Source organism: Tauraco erythrolophus, chromosome 19, assembly GCF_009769465.1.
Source record: "Tauraco erythrolophus isolate bTauEry1 chromosome 19, bTauEry1.pri, whole genome shotgun sequence".
NCBI lineage: Eukaryota > Metazoa > Chordata > Aves > Musophagiformes > Musophagidae > Tauraco > Tauraco erythrolophus.
In genome coordinates, this window is record NC_141483.1 from 13,664,505 (window position 1) to 13,677,110 (window position 12,606).

Below are 12,606 nucleotides of genomic sequence, written 5' to 3' on the forward strand. Positions count from 1 at the left end.
GCCACACTGGATCCTTCAAACGAGCGGCCCCTGGGGAGGAGCGGGGACAGTCCTCGGGGCAGGAGGGACGGGCCGGGACAGCAGCAGCGGGGCCGTGGCGCAGCGATGCCTTCCCCTTCCCTCTGAAGGGCGGCGGGGTGAGGAGGAGATGGCGGCTGCGGCTTTCTCTGAGGGAAAACACCCCCGGGGTGTTCCCCAGGGCCTTCGGGGTGGGCGATGGCGGCCCGGAGCTCTCCCTGAGGTGACACCGCCTCAGAGGCCTCGGGGGCGGCAATGGCGGGACAGCCCTTCGCTGAGGGGAAGGGGCCGGGGGCGAGCGGCCGCTGAGGGAGGCGGCCCGCGCGGCTGAGGCGGGGGCGGGACGGGCGCCGGCCGCAGGGGAGGGGCGGCGGGCGCGCTCCGGCGCCTTTAAGCGGGGCGGCGCGGCGCGGCGGGGGCCGGCCCGGGGCGGAGCGGGGCGGTGGCGGCGCAGAGCGGGCGGCGGGCTCGGCCGGCGGCAGCGGGGCCATGGCCGCCGACGTGTTCATGCGGCCGGCGCAGCTCCTCGGGGCGGCGGGGCCGCTGTCGCCCCGCACGGAGCCCGACGAGGACTCGTCGGACACGGACGATGGGGGCGCCTCGCCGGGCGGAGGGCGGCGGTGCGGCCCGCGGCGGGGGCAGCCCCCGGGCCCCCAGATCATCCACTCGGGCCACTTCATGGTCTCGTCGCCGCACAGCGAGCACCCGCCCAAGAAGGGCTACGACTTCGACACGGTCAACGAGCAGACCTGCCAGACCTACCAGTTCGGGGCGGCCCGCGGCGGCGGCGGCGCCGGGGGACGCCTCAGCATCGACGCCTCCCTCACGAAGCTCTTCGAGTGCATGTCCCTGGCCTACAGGTACCGGCCGCCGCCCTTGGGCCGCGGGGCGGGGGCCGGGGGCGCGGAGCAGGGCGGGCCCGGGGCCGGGGGCGGCGCGGAGGGGCCGAGCGGTTCTCGGGGTGAGTCACGGCCGCGGGGAAAGCCCCGGCGACGCGCCGGTGGCGGGACGGGGGGGCGGGTGGAGACCGGGCAGGGGACCCGAGGGCGCGGTGAGGAGCGGAGCGGGGGGGGAGCGAGGCCCGAGGCGACCGGCCGGGGCACCCCCGGGGGCAGCCGAGCGGCCGCCTTTGGGCGGTGCTGCCCGCCCCCCCACGCGTGGGTGTTCGTGTCGCTTTTGTTTTCGGTGAACTTTGGGATCCTCGCGGGCACTTCCCGCAGGCCCGAGACCGCGGCGGCAGCGCGTCGCCCCGGCCCTCGGCGCGGCTGGTTTCGGGGGGCGGAGGGGCTGTCGCCGCGTTACCGGCGAGGCCGGGTGGAGGGCGCGAGGCCGAGCGGGACCTTATCCCCGGCGTGGGAGCGCGCGCTGCCTCTGCGGGCGGTTCGTGGCGCGGGGAGACGCTCAGCATCGCGCGGTCAGGCTGGAAGTTAGTGGGAACATCCAGTGCTGAAGAGTCTCGGGAGAAATCCCCAAAGGGCAAAGGAAACGTTTGTGCCTCGGTCTGTGAGAAAACCGGCCAACTCTTCTTTTTTTTTTTTTTTTTTTTTTTTTTCCCCCAAAATTCTATTTTTAGAACAAATTCAAGAAAGTGGGATCTGTCATTGTTTCCTTTGTTCCAGTGGTTTCAGTTGGGTAGCGCTTCCTGGGTTTATCCATGCCTTTTGCTCAGACTTAGGTTTTGCTTTTCCTCTGTTTTATAAAGCATTATATTCACATTTACTCCCTTTGTCTGTCATCCAAAATGGAGGCAGAGCTATGGAATAGAAGTGTTTTGAAAAGATGTGTGCCTGCTTGAGTCTTTTGTTCCGTGTGATATAGCAGAAATCGGATCCAATCTGATGTTCTCTATTGAGCACGTTTTGGAAGTTGATTAAAAGGAATGATGGAAAACGCCTCTGAGAATATCAGCAGAAACATTTATTTTAATTTACGGGAACTATATTAGCTTGCTAAAAGAAAATTAGCTTTACCCACCCCAAATTCCTCTATTTAAGTATTGCTCAGTGAGGAGGAAACAATAGAACTATCCGTTCTGTACAGTTAGCGAGAAAACGTAATGTGAGTAATCTTCTCATTTTGACAATTTTTACCGAGCAAGTTATTAGTTACTGGCAAGAGAGTTAATCTTAGATAAGGTGTGTACAACAATGGACATAAATCTTTGTGTTTACAAAATAAATAAAAATGTAAAACTTAAATAAAAATTAACCAGTCTGCTTTTATTGTACAAGCTGAGAGGAACGTGCAAAGGAACCACAAATATTACGAGGGGCAGAACTAGACTTCTCAACTGTATCTTCTTGTCGGCCTCTGTCAGCTTTGTTTTATGTTGCTCTTCCAGTAGTGTATCCTTGGGATTTTGAAACGGAGGATCACGTCTAATATGAAGGAATAATTCTGTGATACCAATTTGACAATACTGAACTCTCATGTAGATGCATAAATTAAGCACCAGATTTATTTAGCAGGAATTATTTTATCCTGCCTGTTGGTAGTAGTATGAGGCAAGGTGCAGAAAATATCGTCTTAGATGCTACCAAAGAAAAGCGTATTCTTAATATTTCTGTACTTCGTTGCCTTAAGGCTTGCTTAGTTGCAGCCGTGAAGCATCCTGCCCAGATTCAGCCTGCTTACTCCATGGCTTTGTGATAAATTTTTACATCTGCCTAACAAACCAATTGTAAGATTGGGCCTAAAAAGGACTAAATTATTTTGGAAAGTCTGATTTCGGGTGGTGAATGTGGGCGTGAAATGAGGAATCATCCCCATTTAACAGATGATCGATTAAGCAGGTAGGTGGAACCTTTCTGCCTTTGAAGCAGTCTGTCTGTCTGCATACGCCTCAGGGAACGTAGGACACTCGGTTGACTTCTGGGGATGTTTTCATTGCTGTTGCCTCAGCTGTGTCTTTCCCATTATTGAGTATCTGATCCAGCACTGACAAAACACGCAGATTTCACACCGCCTTTGCTGGATAGAAATCCACTCTAGAAAAGAACTGGGAGAGTGGAAACCAGCACCAAAACCTGTAAAACAAACAGGTGAGGAAGTGTGGGTTTTGCTTTGTGGCTCTTGCAGAACCAGCAGTGAGGGGCATGAGCTAACTCATCGTGTTTCTGGAGCTGGAGTACTGCAGCTACGTGAAATAAAAAACAAGGAAGTTGCTGTAACAGAGCTCTGTGTGTAATATTTATTTACACTTGACACCCACTGCTAGCATTTCAGTGTTTAAGTTTTAAAAAGAAGTGCTAAACTGTTTGGTATCCATTAGCTTTACCAATGAGCTAGAAAGCAGTTTTTCTAGATCACCTAGGTCGTTACCTAGGATGGTTTGTGTTTGAAAGAGACCAAATTTATGCTGAATCACGTTGCGATGCACAGTGTAGCCTGGGCTCTTCTAATTGTACTGTATTTTTTTAAAAATATGGCTCTGTGCTATTAACTGTCAAACTTTTTATGATAAAAAAGCTATTTCTGAACATGAGGGAAGTGATTCCCTCATGCCTTGGAGCAGTGCAAGCTGATCTGATTTTAATTTTCGTCATAGCTGTTTCAGTCATGGATCCAGTTGCGCAGGTTGAAAATGCTGATTTCGGATGAGCCATTTTACAGGGGAAAATATGACTATAGCCTACTCCCCTGTACAGTTAGGAGATTAAAACAGTCTTCTGAATCAATAAGTTACTTATAAACACTAGGGTTTACAACAGGTATCACGCGGGTTGTACTTTATCTAAATGTCACCTGGTTTTCTCTTGAGATTGATTGTGGAAACTATACCACACTGATGAAGGTGAAGGAACCCTGGTTTTCCTCTTCTAGCTCCTTCATCTCAGCCCTTTGAAACACTGTGACCTTGCAGATTTTGATGTGTGTAGGTAGCTGTAATTGACCTATGGCAGGCAGGACACTTCAAAGGCAAAAAGATTTTTAAAAATATGCTTTCCGAAATGAAAATGACCTGTTAGAATGATGCTGTTCATTCTAATGAGAAGCTATGCCAATGGTTATGTGGCCTACAATGGTTATTAAGCAGAATTACATCAAATTATATATAATCTTGATATTTAATTTGGTAAAGCCCTTTAATAACTTTACAATTATCCAAATAATTACATTACCCAAAAGCAACTTCCCAAAACGGAACTGTGTTCTGAGATTTCTGACCATAGCATATCATGAAGGTTTTTTCTGTGACTGGGACAGAAGAATTTTTTCTCTTCGTTTTAGAGAGCTCTTGTCTTCAGCAGAAGAATAATGTTGAGCTCCTTGTAGAATGCAGGCTGAAGGCTTATGTGAAGTGAAAAACTAGCTTTATGAAAGGGCACTGTAAACCATTTATTACTCTAACGGGCTGCAACAGGGGGATGTTGGACTCCCTGTGGAAAGCTCTGCTTTGGGAACAATGGCATGTAGTTTGTTTAAGGTCCAAAACCTGAAATTGGCACTTGGAAATACAGATCTGCATATTCTGAGTGCTGCATGTGGAGCTCTGAAAAACATGCAGCAGGAGTCAGTGGCACTGTGCTAGTTTAGGGTGTTGATGCTGAGGTGGTAGAGAGATAAATCGTGCTGGAATGACTAATGTAATCATTGCAGGGAAATACAGTGCATTATTCCTGGAAAAGTAGATTTAAGTGAATTCTTTAGTTACTTTCTCTAGGTGTAAAATGGGAAAGTAACAGCGCAGACTAGAGTTAGTAGTCACCCAGTGTGTCTTATCCGTGCCCTGTAAGGAAACAAGAGGTTGATCAAGCTCTGGGACCGTGTAAGTAATTGATTGTCTTTGTGAAGGTTCCCCTGTTGCCGTGCTGGGGAGATGATCTCTGCAGTTGAGAGAATGGGTTACTCAGTTGTGTGTGGTCGTGTACATCGTGTGAACAAAGCACAGGCTTTATTTTAGGAATAATTAAAGGTACAACTCGCACTCAATGTGGAAGGTGGTCTTTTTAAACTTCTGTTACATGTTGTTATGCCGGTTGATGTCCATCTTACTTAGCAGTGGGATGTGATAGGGTAAATGAAGATGACTTTGTGGGCTCCTGTATTATTAAGTAGCCTCAGAGTTCTGTCACCTAATAAGAGCTTAAGGAACATGCCAGGTGTTGTACTTTAGGTAAGAGTGTTAACACTGGCATCAGATACTTGTCTAAACCCTTCTGAATCCTGCTTGTTGTGCAGGACAGGAGAGCGAGGTCTGGGAACTCTGAGGAAGGCTACCTTCTGAAAACCTTGCCAGGTCATTTCTAGATCTCATCTCTCCTCTTTAGCAATATGACCCCTTTGCTTCATGTAGATGTAAGCCAAAAATATTCCCTTCATCAGTGCAGAGACATTAGGGATCAGCGTGTTTCCAAAGCACCTTTGCCACATATTCTTTGTTGATGCAGCATGTGTTTTGGGAAGTTCTTAGCAATGGTGATAGCAGGTTTGAGATTAAAAGCTCTCAGAATTTAGTTACATATTTTATATCCTGCTCTTAGAAATGACTCTGATAAAAACCCACCTATATTCATCCTGTGAATTGAGCCTAATGTGAGCAGAGTTGCTGTGTTGTAAGTACTCATGGTTAAGGGCTGTTTCAAAGCAAGGATGCTACATGCAGAGTGCAGTATGAGTCAGGACGTTGTTACTGAGCCTCTTACCTTCCTTATGTCAAATGCTTGATGTAGTCACAAGCTTTTAAGCTCTATATAAGACGCACTTTTAAATTCCACCTTGACAACCTTGAACCTCAGAAAGGTTTGCAGAAAGATTGCTGAGCTGTTCTCATTTCAAAGATGCATTTCTTTTGCCAAAGTAAACGTTTCATAGTGGTGGTGTGAAAAGGTCTCGGTTAAAATTAAGGTTTTAGTGTTGCCAGGGCTACACATGATTTACAGCAAGAAAAGACAAATAGTGTAGACAGTGATTTAGGCACAGAGACAATTTTTTTGTTGTTGTTCTGCTCCTGGCTATTTTGGTGGCTCTACAGGTCACAAGCTTTTAGTGGTTTCTGTGGACCTGGCTATGTAGGATGTTACTACAGAGGTGTGGTGCACAGTGGCCACATTTTTTTTAAAAAAAAAAGCACACATTATTGGTGTCATCTTTCGATTCAGCATTTAATCTACATGTTTTGTTGTAGTCCTCTTGTCTTCTGTTTTGACACAGTAAACAGATGTTATTTTCTGGCTGAAGTACAACGTGAATTTCATAATCATAATTTTTGATGGGTTGCTGAAATAGGGAAGAGGGAGCTAGTTTGTCCTCAGATTGCCAGTTCTCAATATCTTTTGTGTGGTCTGAAAAAAGCTTGGCTGAACTGAGATTTGGAATTACTTTTAGTGAAGATTTTGTGTTGCATGATTATGGTGTGCTTTGAATGAAGTAGAGTTTGATAGCAACAGAAATTAACATGTTTATTTCCATTTCTCTCCCCCTTACTCATTTTAATTTCTTTCTGCTAAGTAGCACAAGGAATTAAAGCTGAGAAACCTGTAATTCAGGTCTTAGCTTTACTCATGGTTTTCCACATGCTCCTTTAGTAGGTCACTGTATCATTCTTGTTTGTTACTCTCTCATGTAGGGAAAAAAAATCCACTGTTTTGGAAGGCAGAGTTGATACAGAGTCACTTCAGCAGCTGCTTATCTGTCTGTGTATCCTACAGCTATGATTAGTCTCGATCAAACAAAGGAGTATCCAGTGGTGCAGCCAGCTGGAAAGTGGTGGGGAGGAATAGAGAGTGCTTTGTGGCCATATTGAACTGATGGCTGGGCATTTCTGATGTGTCGGAGAGACATTTTAGATTGACGGGCTTGAAGTAGAGAGCAAACTCTTCAAGTTGTTACGTGTGAGTGGAATTTTTCCCCTAGTAAGACTACTCAGAGATCTGTTGGCAGAGAAGGAGGAGTTGAGAGGGCAAGGAGTGAGGCCAGAAGCTCACTGAGATTTGAAAAGGATCTTTGAGGAATGCATTGAATGAATTAGAAGGGCCAAGATAAAGCCATGCAGTGGGCTCGATGGTGTTGATAGAGGAGGTCACAGGGATGGAAACAGGAAGGGGAAAGAAAAAAAAAAAAAGATATTGTGAAGTTCAAGTCAAACAAACGACCTTTCAGCTGACTGGGTGGGTTTGAGCCTGGGTTACAAACTCACTGAACACATGTGAGAGAGGAACTATTCAGCCGCAGGGTTGGACGCAATGGCAGCAAGGAAAGGGAAGTCTCTGAGATGATGGGGACGTTGTGGAGAGGAAAAGAGATTGGAGTTAGAGGAGATCTGATAAAAAGGGTGAAGGTGAATGGAAAATGATGAGTTGAGGAGGAAAGAGGATGTCGGTGTAGTGCTGTTCAGGGCAGGAGACGTAGGTACGCAAGGCAGGATGATATGGAAAATAAGGGTAGGTGGTTGAAGGCGTGACTGGAGTCTGAGAAGTGCAGCATTTCTTCGCCGTGCTTTGATCTGTGATGGGAGAATTAGATAGGCAGCGCTTCATAAGGGTGTGCCTGATAAAGGCAGAGAGTGAGCCAGATGGGCCCAGATACTGAAGTCATGGATGATCGTGCAGTAGAAGGGAGCGCTGGTGTTCCTGGTTTGGCTCTTCTAACACTGCCTTGCTTCCTTTTGCTGTTACAGAGAAAAGTTTGTCTTTTTAAACCAAAACAAAACCAGGAAAAAAAAACTTTACCAGTTTAGAAGCTTGGACCGGTTTGGGTTTAATCTGGTATTTAATTTTTAATTAACAGACTTCAGGCTATATACTTGCTACTTCCTTTCCTTTGTATGAGAAATTAATTGCATGTACAGTTTTCCTTGTCTGTCCTTTGATATTTCAACATCACTGGCACAAGCAGTCTCTTTAAAGACCAAACTTCTAAGCTACTTCTGAGGAAAAAGGCCAGCTTTCTAAACTCTTTGATGGCTATAGAAATATTTTACAGCGTTCATACAATTTTCCTTTAACTCTGGGAAGGAAACCTTTAACATGTCTATAAAACAATTATGAAGATGATTAGGAAAAGTACTTGTTTCAGTTGCCTCCAAAGAAAATAGAGTTGGTTCTTTGTGTTTCAAACAGTGATGGAAAACCAAAATGTGATTGTTTTTAGTGCAAGCTAGAGTTACACTATTGTCACAGTTTCTGAAGCAGGAAGGAGTGGAAAATGGGGTTAGGAAAAGCTAGGTTTTCCATAAATCGCTTCGAATAGTTTTTCTACTAGAATAGAAAATTTAAACACCGTCTTTTCAAAATAATTTTTTGTTCATTTGCTCGAATGTGGGTTGGAAGGTCATTTTTGATTGTTTTGAACATAAAACACGCCGCCTTGGTGCCATTCATAATATGATTAATATAGACATCTCTTTGTAAGAAAAGCTGTAATGGCCATCGGAAATGTTCCAGTGTGCGTTCGCCACAGCTTATTTACTTTGTGACACAAGCACAAAGCTTTTCAGTAGCCCTTAGTTTCTTGGCTTATTGATCTTAGATAAATCAGTTAACTACATTTTCCTCCCTTTCTTCCTTTTTTGAAAATGACCAAAACAGTCTGAATGCTTCAGAGACCCAGATGTGTGTACTGATCTTTTTTGAAAGGTGGAAACAAAGGCATGAAGTTTAGAAGTGAGCTGACACAGGAGTCTAAAAGGAAGCCATGACAAAGATGACACTTCAGCTACAAACTTAAATAATAAAGGAAAGAAGACCAATGGAAGAAAGATTTAGGAGGGGAAGAGGAAGATGATGTGCAACTTACTGACACTTCTGTTAGAAAAGCTACTGGCCATTGTAACTGATGAGGAACCCTGCAGATGCAAATTACAGGGTAATAAAACCAGACTGGTATTTTAATGGTAATGATAATGTTTCTGGAAGGCAGAGTTCTGCTGACTGCTTTTGGCATTCACCGAATCGCCTGTGAAAAGCACCTGCTCCCTGTGGTGACTCGTAGTTGTGGTTCCGAAGGGCATCATCGCTCTCGTGGAAGGGCTGTGCTTCGCAGTCGAGCAGGGAAGCTTGAATATCCGGAGCATCAGCTCTGATTCCTGAGTCTATTGCTGATGGTGGCCTTCTGGAGAATCTAGAAAACCCTCCTGCTTTTAGAACAACAGGAGGTGTATTTTTGATAGAGGAGTTTGGATTTTTTCACCTGTGGAGGGCTGTTTGGTTGGGCTTGGAAGTCTAAATGGTGTCGGCGTCCTTGAGCTGTCGAACCCGTGATTGCCACGTGAGGTGTGACCCCTTTCCGCAAGAGAGATTTGTTCAGAAGGTGAAGGTGCTGCTGCCGTTTACTGGAGGACCCTGCTCTTAGGGAACAGTCTTTGCTCTGCAAGCACGAATGACGAGGGCTCCTTGTCTGCTTTCCTCCCGTGGCTTGATGTGCCTCGGTCGCTGGACTGCCTCGCTGTGTTAAATGTGGTGTTGGGTTGAGCAGATGTTCGTCTACTTGAACCCCTGTGGGCATGGTGTTTATCTCACTGTCATTATCATGTATGTGGCAGTCTCTATAGGTCTCTTACAGGCTTAGTGCCCCAGAGGAGAGAGTGTTAAAGGAGAAGGTGAGTGACACCTTGGCTGTTCTGGCGTGGTGTGAACGGTTGGCCGTGGGTTAATCTCCATTCCCTCTCTGTTAAGTAGGTTTCAGTACCTTAAAATACTCAAACTCGGGATGCTACTTAAGAGCACGCTCAGCAACAGATGGTTACCTTTGTGAAACACGAGTGTTTCTAAAGTTGGGCTGTCCAGCTGTGCCATCAGATGGATAGTAGAAAATGGGACTGGAGAGGAGCGTGGGAAGCCATCCAGGCCCATGGCACAGTGAAAGGATTCCATCCCTTGGTTGGATAACCAGACCATGGGCACTTGGAGGGTACATTAAAGGTACAAAGCCCAGGGTGTTAGGAGTGGTTCTCAGAGCTGCTTTGTCTCCTCTGAGATTGTGAAACAAAAGGTGACAGGCCAAATGGGAATGGCCTGCAAGCCACCACTTGGATTATCATGTAGCAGGGTATTAGTGAAAGGATCTGATTCTCTTTAATTAGTGATAAGTAAGTGTGTTTAGGCCAGACCACTGCTGACCTAGAGATAACCTTTTGACATGATACATTTTATGACTTAGCATGATGCTGGGAAAAGGGTTGGTTGTTGAAATAGCGAAGCATGCTACTTAACAAATTGAATGTTTTCTTCTGAAAAGCGCAGAAAGATTTTAATGACTTGTTAAATTTTAATGACTTGTTAGCTTCTCGATCCTTGGGCTTTGTGTTCACAGCACGTTATCTACATCAGTAACACACAGAGACTTTCTCATTCTCTGCTTCTAGTTCAGCGGATGGTGTAGTGCAAGGAAGCAGTGGATGCAGTCCTTTGTATTATTTGATGCCCTTTCTTACCTGAATTTTTTATATGTGGGAGTGTCTTACTACATGCAGAGAGAATCACTTTTTAAATGTAGTGGGAGATTCTGGATTACCAGAGGTATCTTTATTGCTCATTTATACCACGCCAGTGCAAGCAGAGGATATCTTTATAGGCAGAGTACGTGTGTTGTTTGTGCTTCTCTTTAATTGCAGATTAAAAATATTTCCCTGTCCATTCTCTCAGTGATTTGGAAATGAAGGACAGAATTTTGGTGGATGGCTCAGAGCAGAAATAGAAGAGCTGAGGTTGTTTTCAGCTGAAGGAGCAAAGGAAGAATACTCAAGAGATCTACCCACTTTAGTCCATAAAGAGTTGCCCTTATACAAGTACAGGGGTCTGATGCTTGCTATAGCTTTGTTTCCACGTTAGCATGAAAAATGCTTCTTCCATCTTGGTTGGGAGGTGAAAGAGTAGTCTTGTCTTTGCTGGTGTTAGGTGGGCTTTACTTGTACTAGGGTTGGCTTGTGAATAAGAACAAGAATTGAAGAGTTGGACCTTAAGGATGACCAGGGGGTAAGGAGAAGATCCAAACAGCCTTGCTTTTGTGTAATAGGTTTGCCCTTCTTGAGAAAGAGGGTTGCCATTATTAGTTTTGGAAGTGAGACAGCAGCTGCATTGTTTATACTTGGGTCTTGCAAATCTGGGAGGAAGGTGACAGCTTGCAAGTCTGCCCTGGTCTGAATGATCCATGTACTGTTTGTGTGGTTCTCTGCATCACTTGTCTCCTACGCTGTATCTACCCTGGTATTCTGCCAAAAGAGTCCTGCTTATGTGGGCGCTTCAGAGGTAACTGCATCGAGAGCTCGTGTGAACACCAGAGCCTTAGAATAGTTATGGTAAATACAGGAGCTTGGTCCTGGGGCTGCGTCCTACTAGGCTGGGTGCAAGAAGTGTACAAAACTGTTCTGAAGAGTTTCCGTTGTGTCTTGTACTACAGCTTAGAAGAGATCCTCAAAAGCATACGTAAACAGGATGATCACTGATCCATCTGACAGTGAAGCCTGTTAGTCCTCATATATCAGCAGGGTTGTTTTGTTTTTTTTAAGTGACATGTCTGCGTAACAAGATCCAAGCAAACACTGCGGAGGCACGAAGGATGCTTTTGCTGCTGGAATCTGTCAAGTTTATTGTTTTCAGAACTCTCTGGCATGGGATGTTTACTCGAAATCCTGGCCTCAATTTCCCTCTGCCACTTTGTTTACTCTCCCTTCCCTCAAGGTCCCATAGTAACGAGTGCTTTGTCTGCGGCAGTTCAAGGACACGTCAACTGGAGTGACCTTGGCCAGCACAGCTATGAGACCTTTAGTAGGGCTGCTGCGAATGCAGTGACTTCTCTATCCAACAGCCAGACCACTTTCTCAGCCCACGTGAGCTAGCTGTCCAAAATAGTCTTCTTGTGTGCGTCAGGAGCTTTGTCGCCTTGGCTGAATCCTCACCCAGTGAGATTCTAAGGCAGGGCAAGGTTTAGACTCTTACCATCACAGCAGGAGTGACGATACAGAGCCCAGGCCTCTGTGGTGGTGTGTCTTAGGAGCAGTTGGAAAGAAGTGACAAAGGGGTTTCACAATAGACCTAAAAATAACTTAGGCCGCTGCATTATTTGCCATCTAGCAGCTGTCCATGCGTGTGAGTGTGCATACGAGCCATCACACGCTGTTCTGCCAAATTGTTCTTGCTGCATCTTGCATCCAGATTTTAGGCTGCTGTTTGTTTTTTCACTGTTTGTCTTCACTGTTGACACCATTCCCAAAGGGACAGGGACCAAATGGAACATGAATTGTGGAAGAGCTTCTCAGTTCTTTGTGATTCTTCTTTGAAGTCCGCGACTGCTCCTCATTATCTGCTTATTATGCAGACTTTTGCTTTTGGTGCCGTGGTATGACACTTGATGTAGCCCGTGTTAGTTATTCAAAGCTGTTACTTTGCAGTGTTTCAGAGGCAGGAGTGATCAACAAGGTGAAAAAGGGAAGGCATGCACATAGAAAGGAAAATTAAAAAAAAAAAAAGTTTAAAAGGAAATACCTGGGCTGTGAACTTGGCAGCTATTAGAGAAGAAGTGCCAAACAGGAAGTGGCCGGTGGAAGATCTTGTTGCATTCCTGATGTGTCAATCAATGGATGTGGATATTATCTACTGCCACGTTTGCCGGAGCAAAAAATGATGTAATTCGTTATTTTCTAGGATGATT

General features: G+C 45.9%; 1 protein-coding gene across 1 annotated transcript in view; it reads left to right on the plus strand.

Annotated features, from left to right (window-relative positions):
* The first annotated feature begins 507 nt into the window (after window positions 1-507).
* MLXIP (MLX interacting protein) overlaps window positions 508-12,606 on the plus strand; it is a 46,860-nt gene continuing 34,761 nt past the window's right edge. The window contains exon 1 of the mRNA XM_086623647.1: window positions 508-878. Within this exon, the coding sequence (XP_086479773.1) occupies window positions 508-878 (371 nt within the window). The remainder of the gene's footprint in view (window positions 879-12,606) is intronic.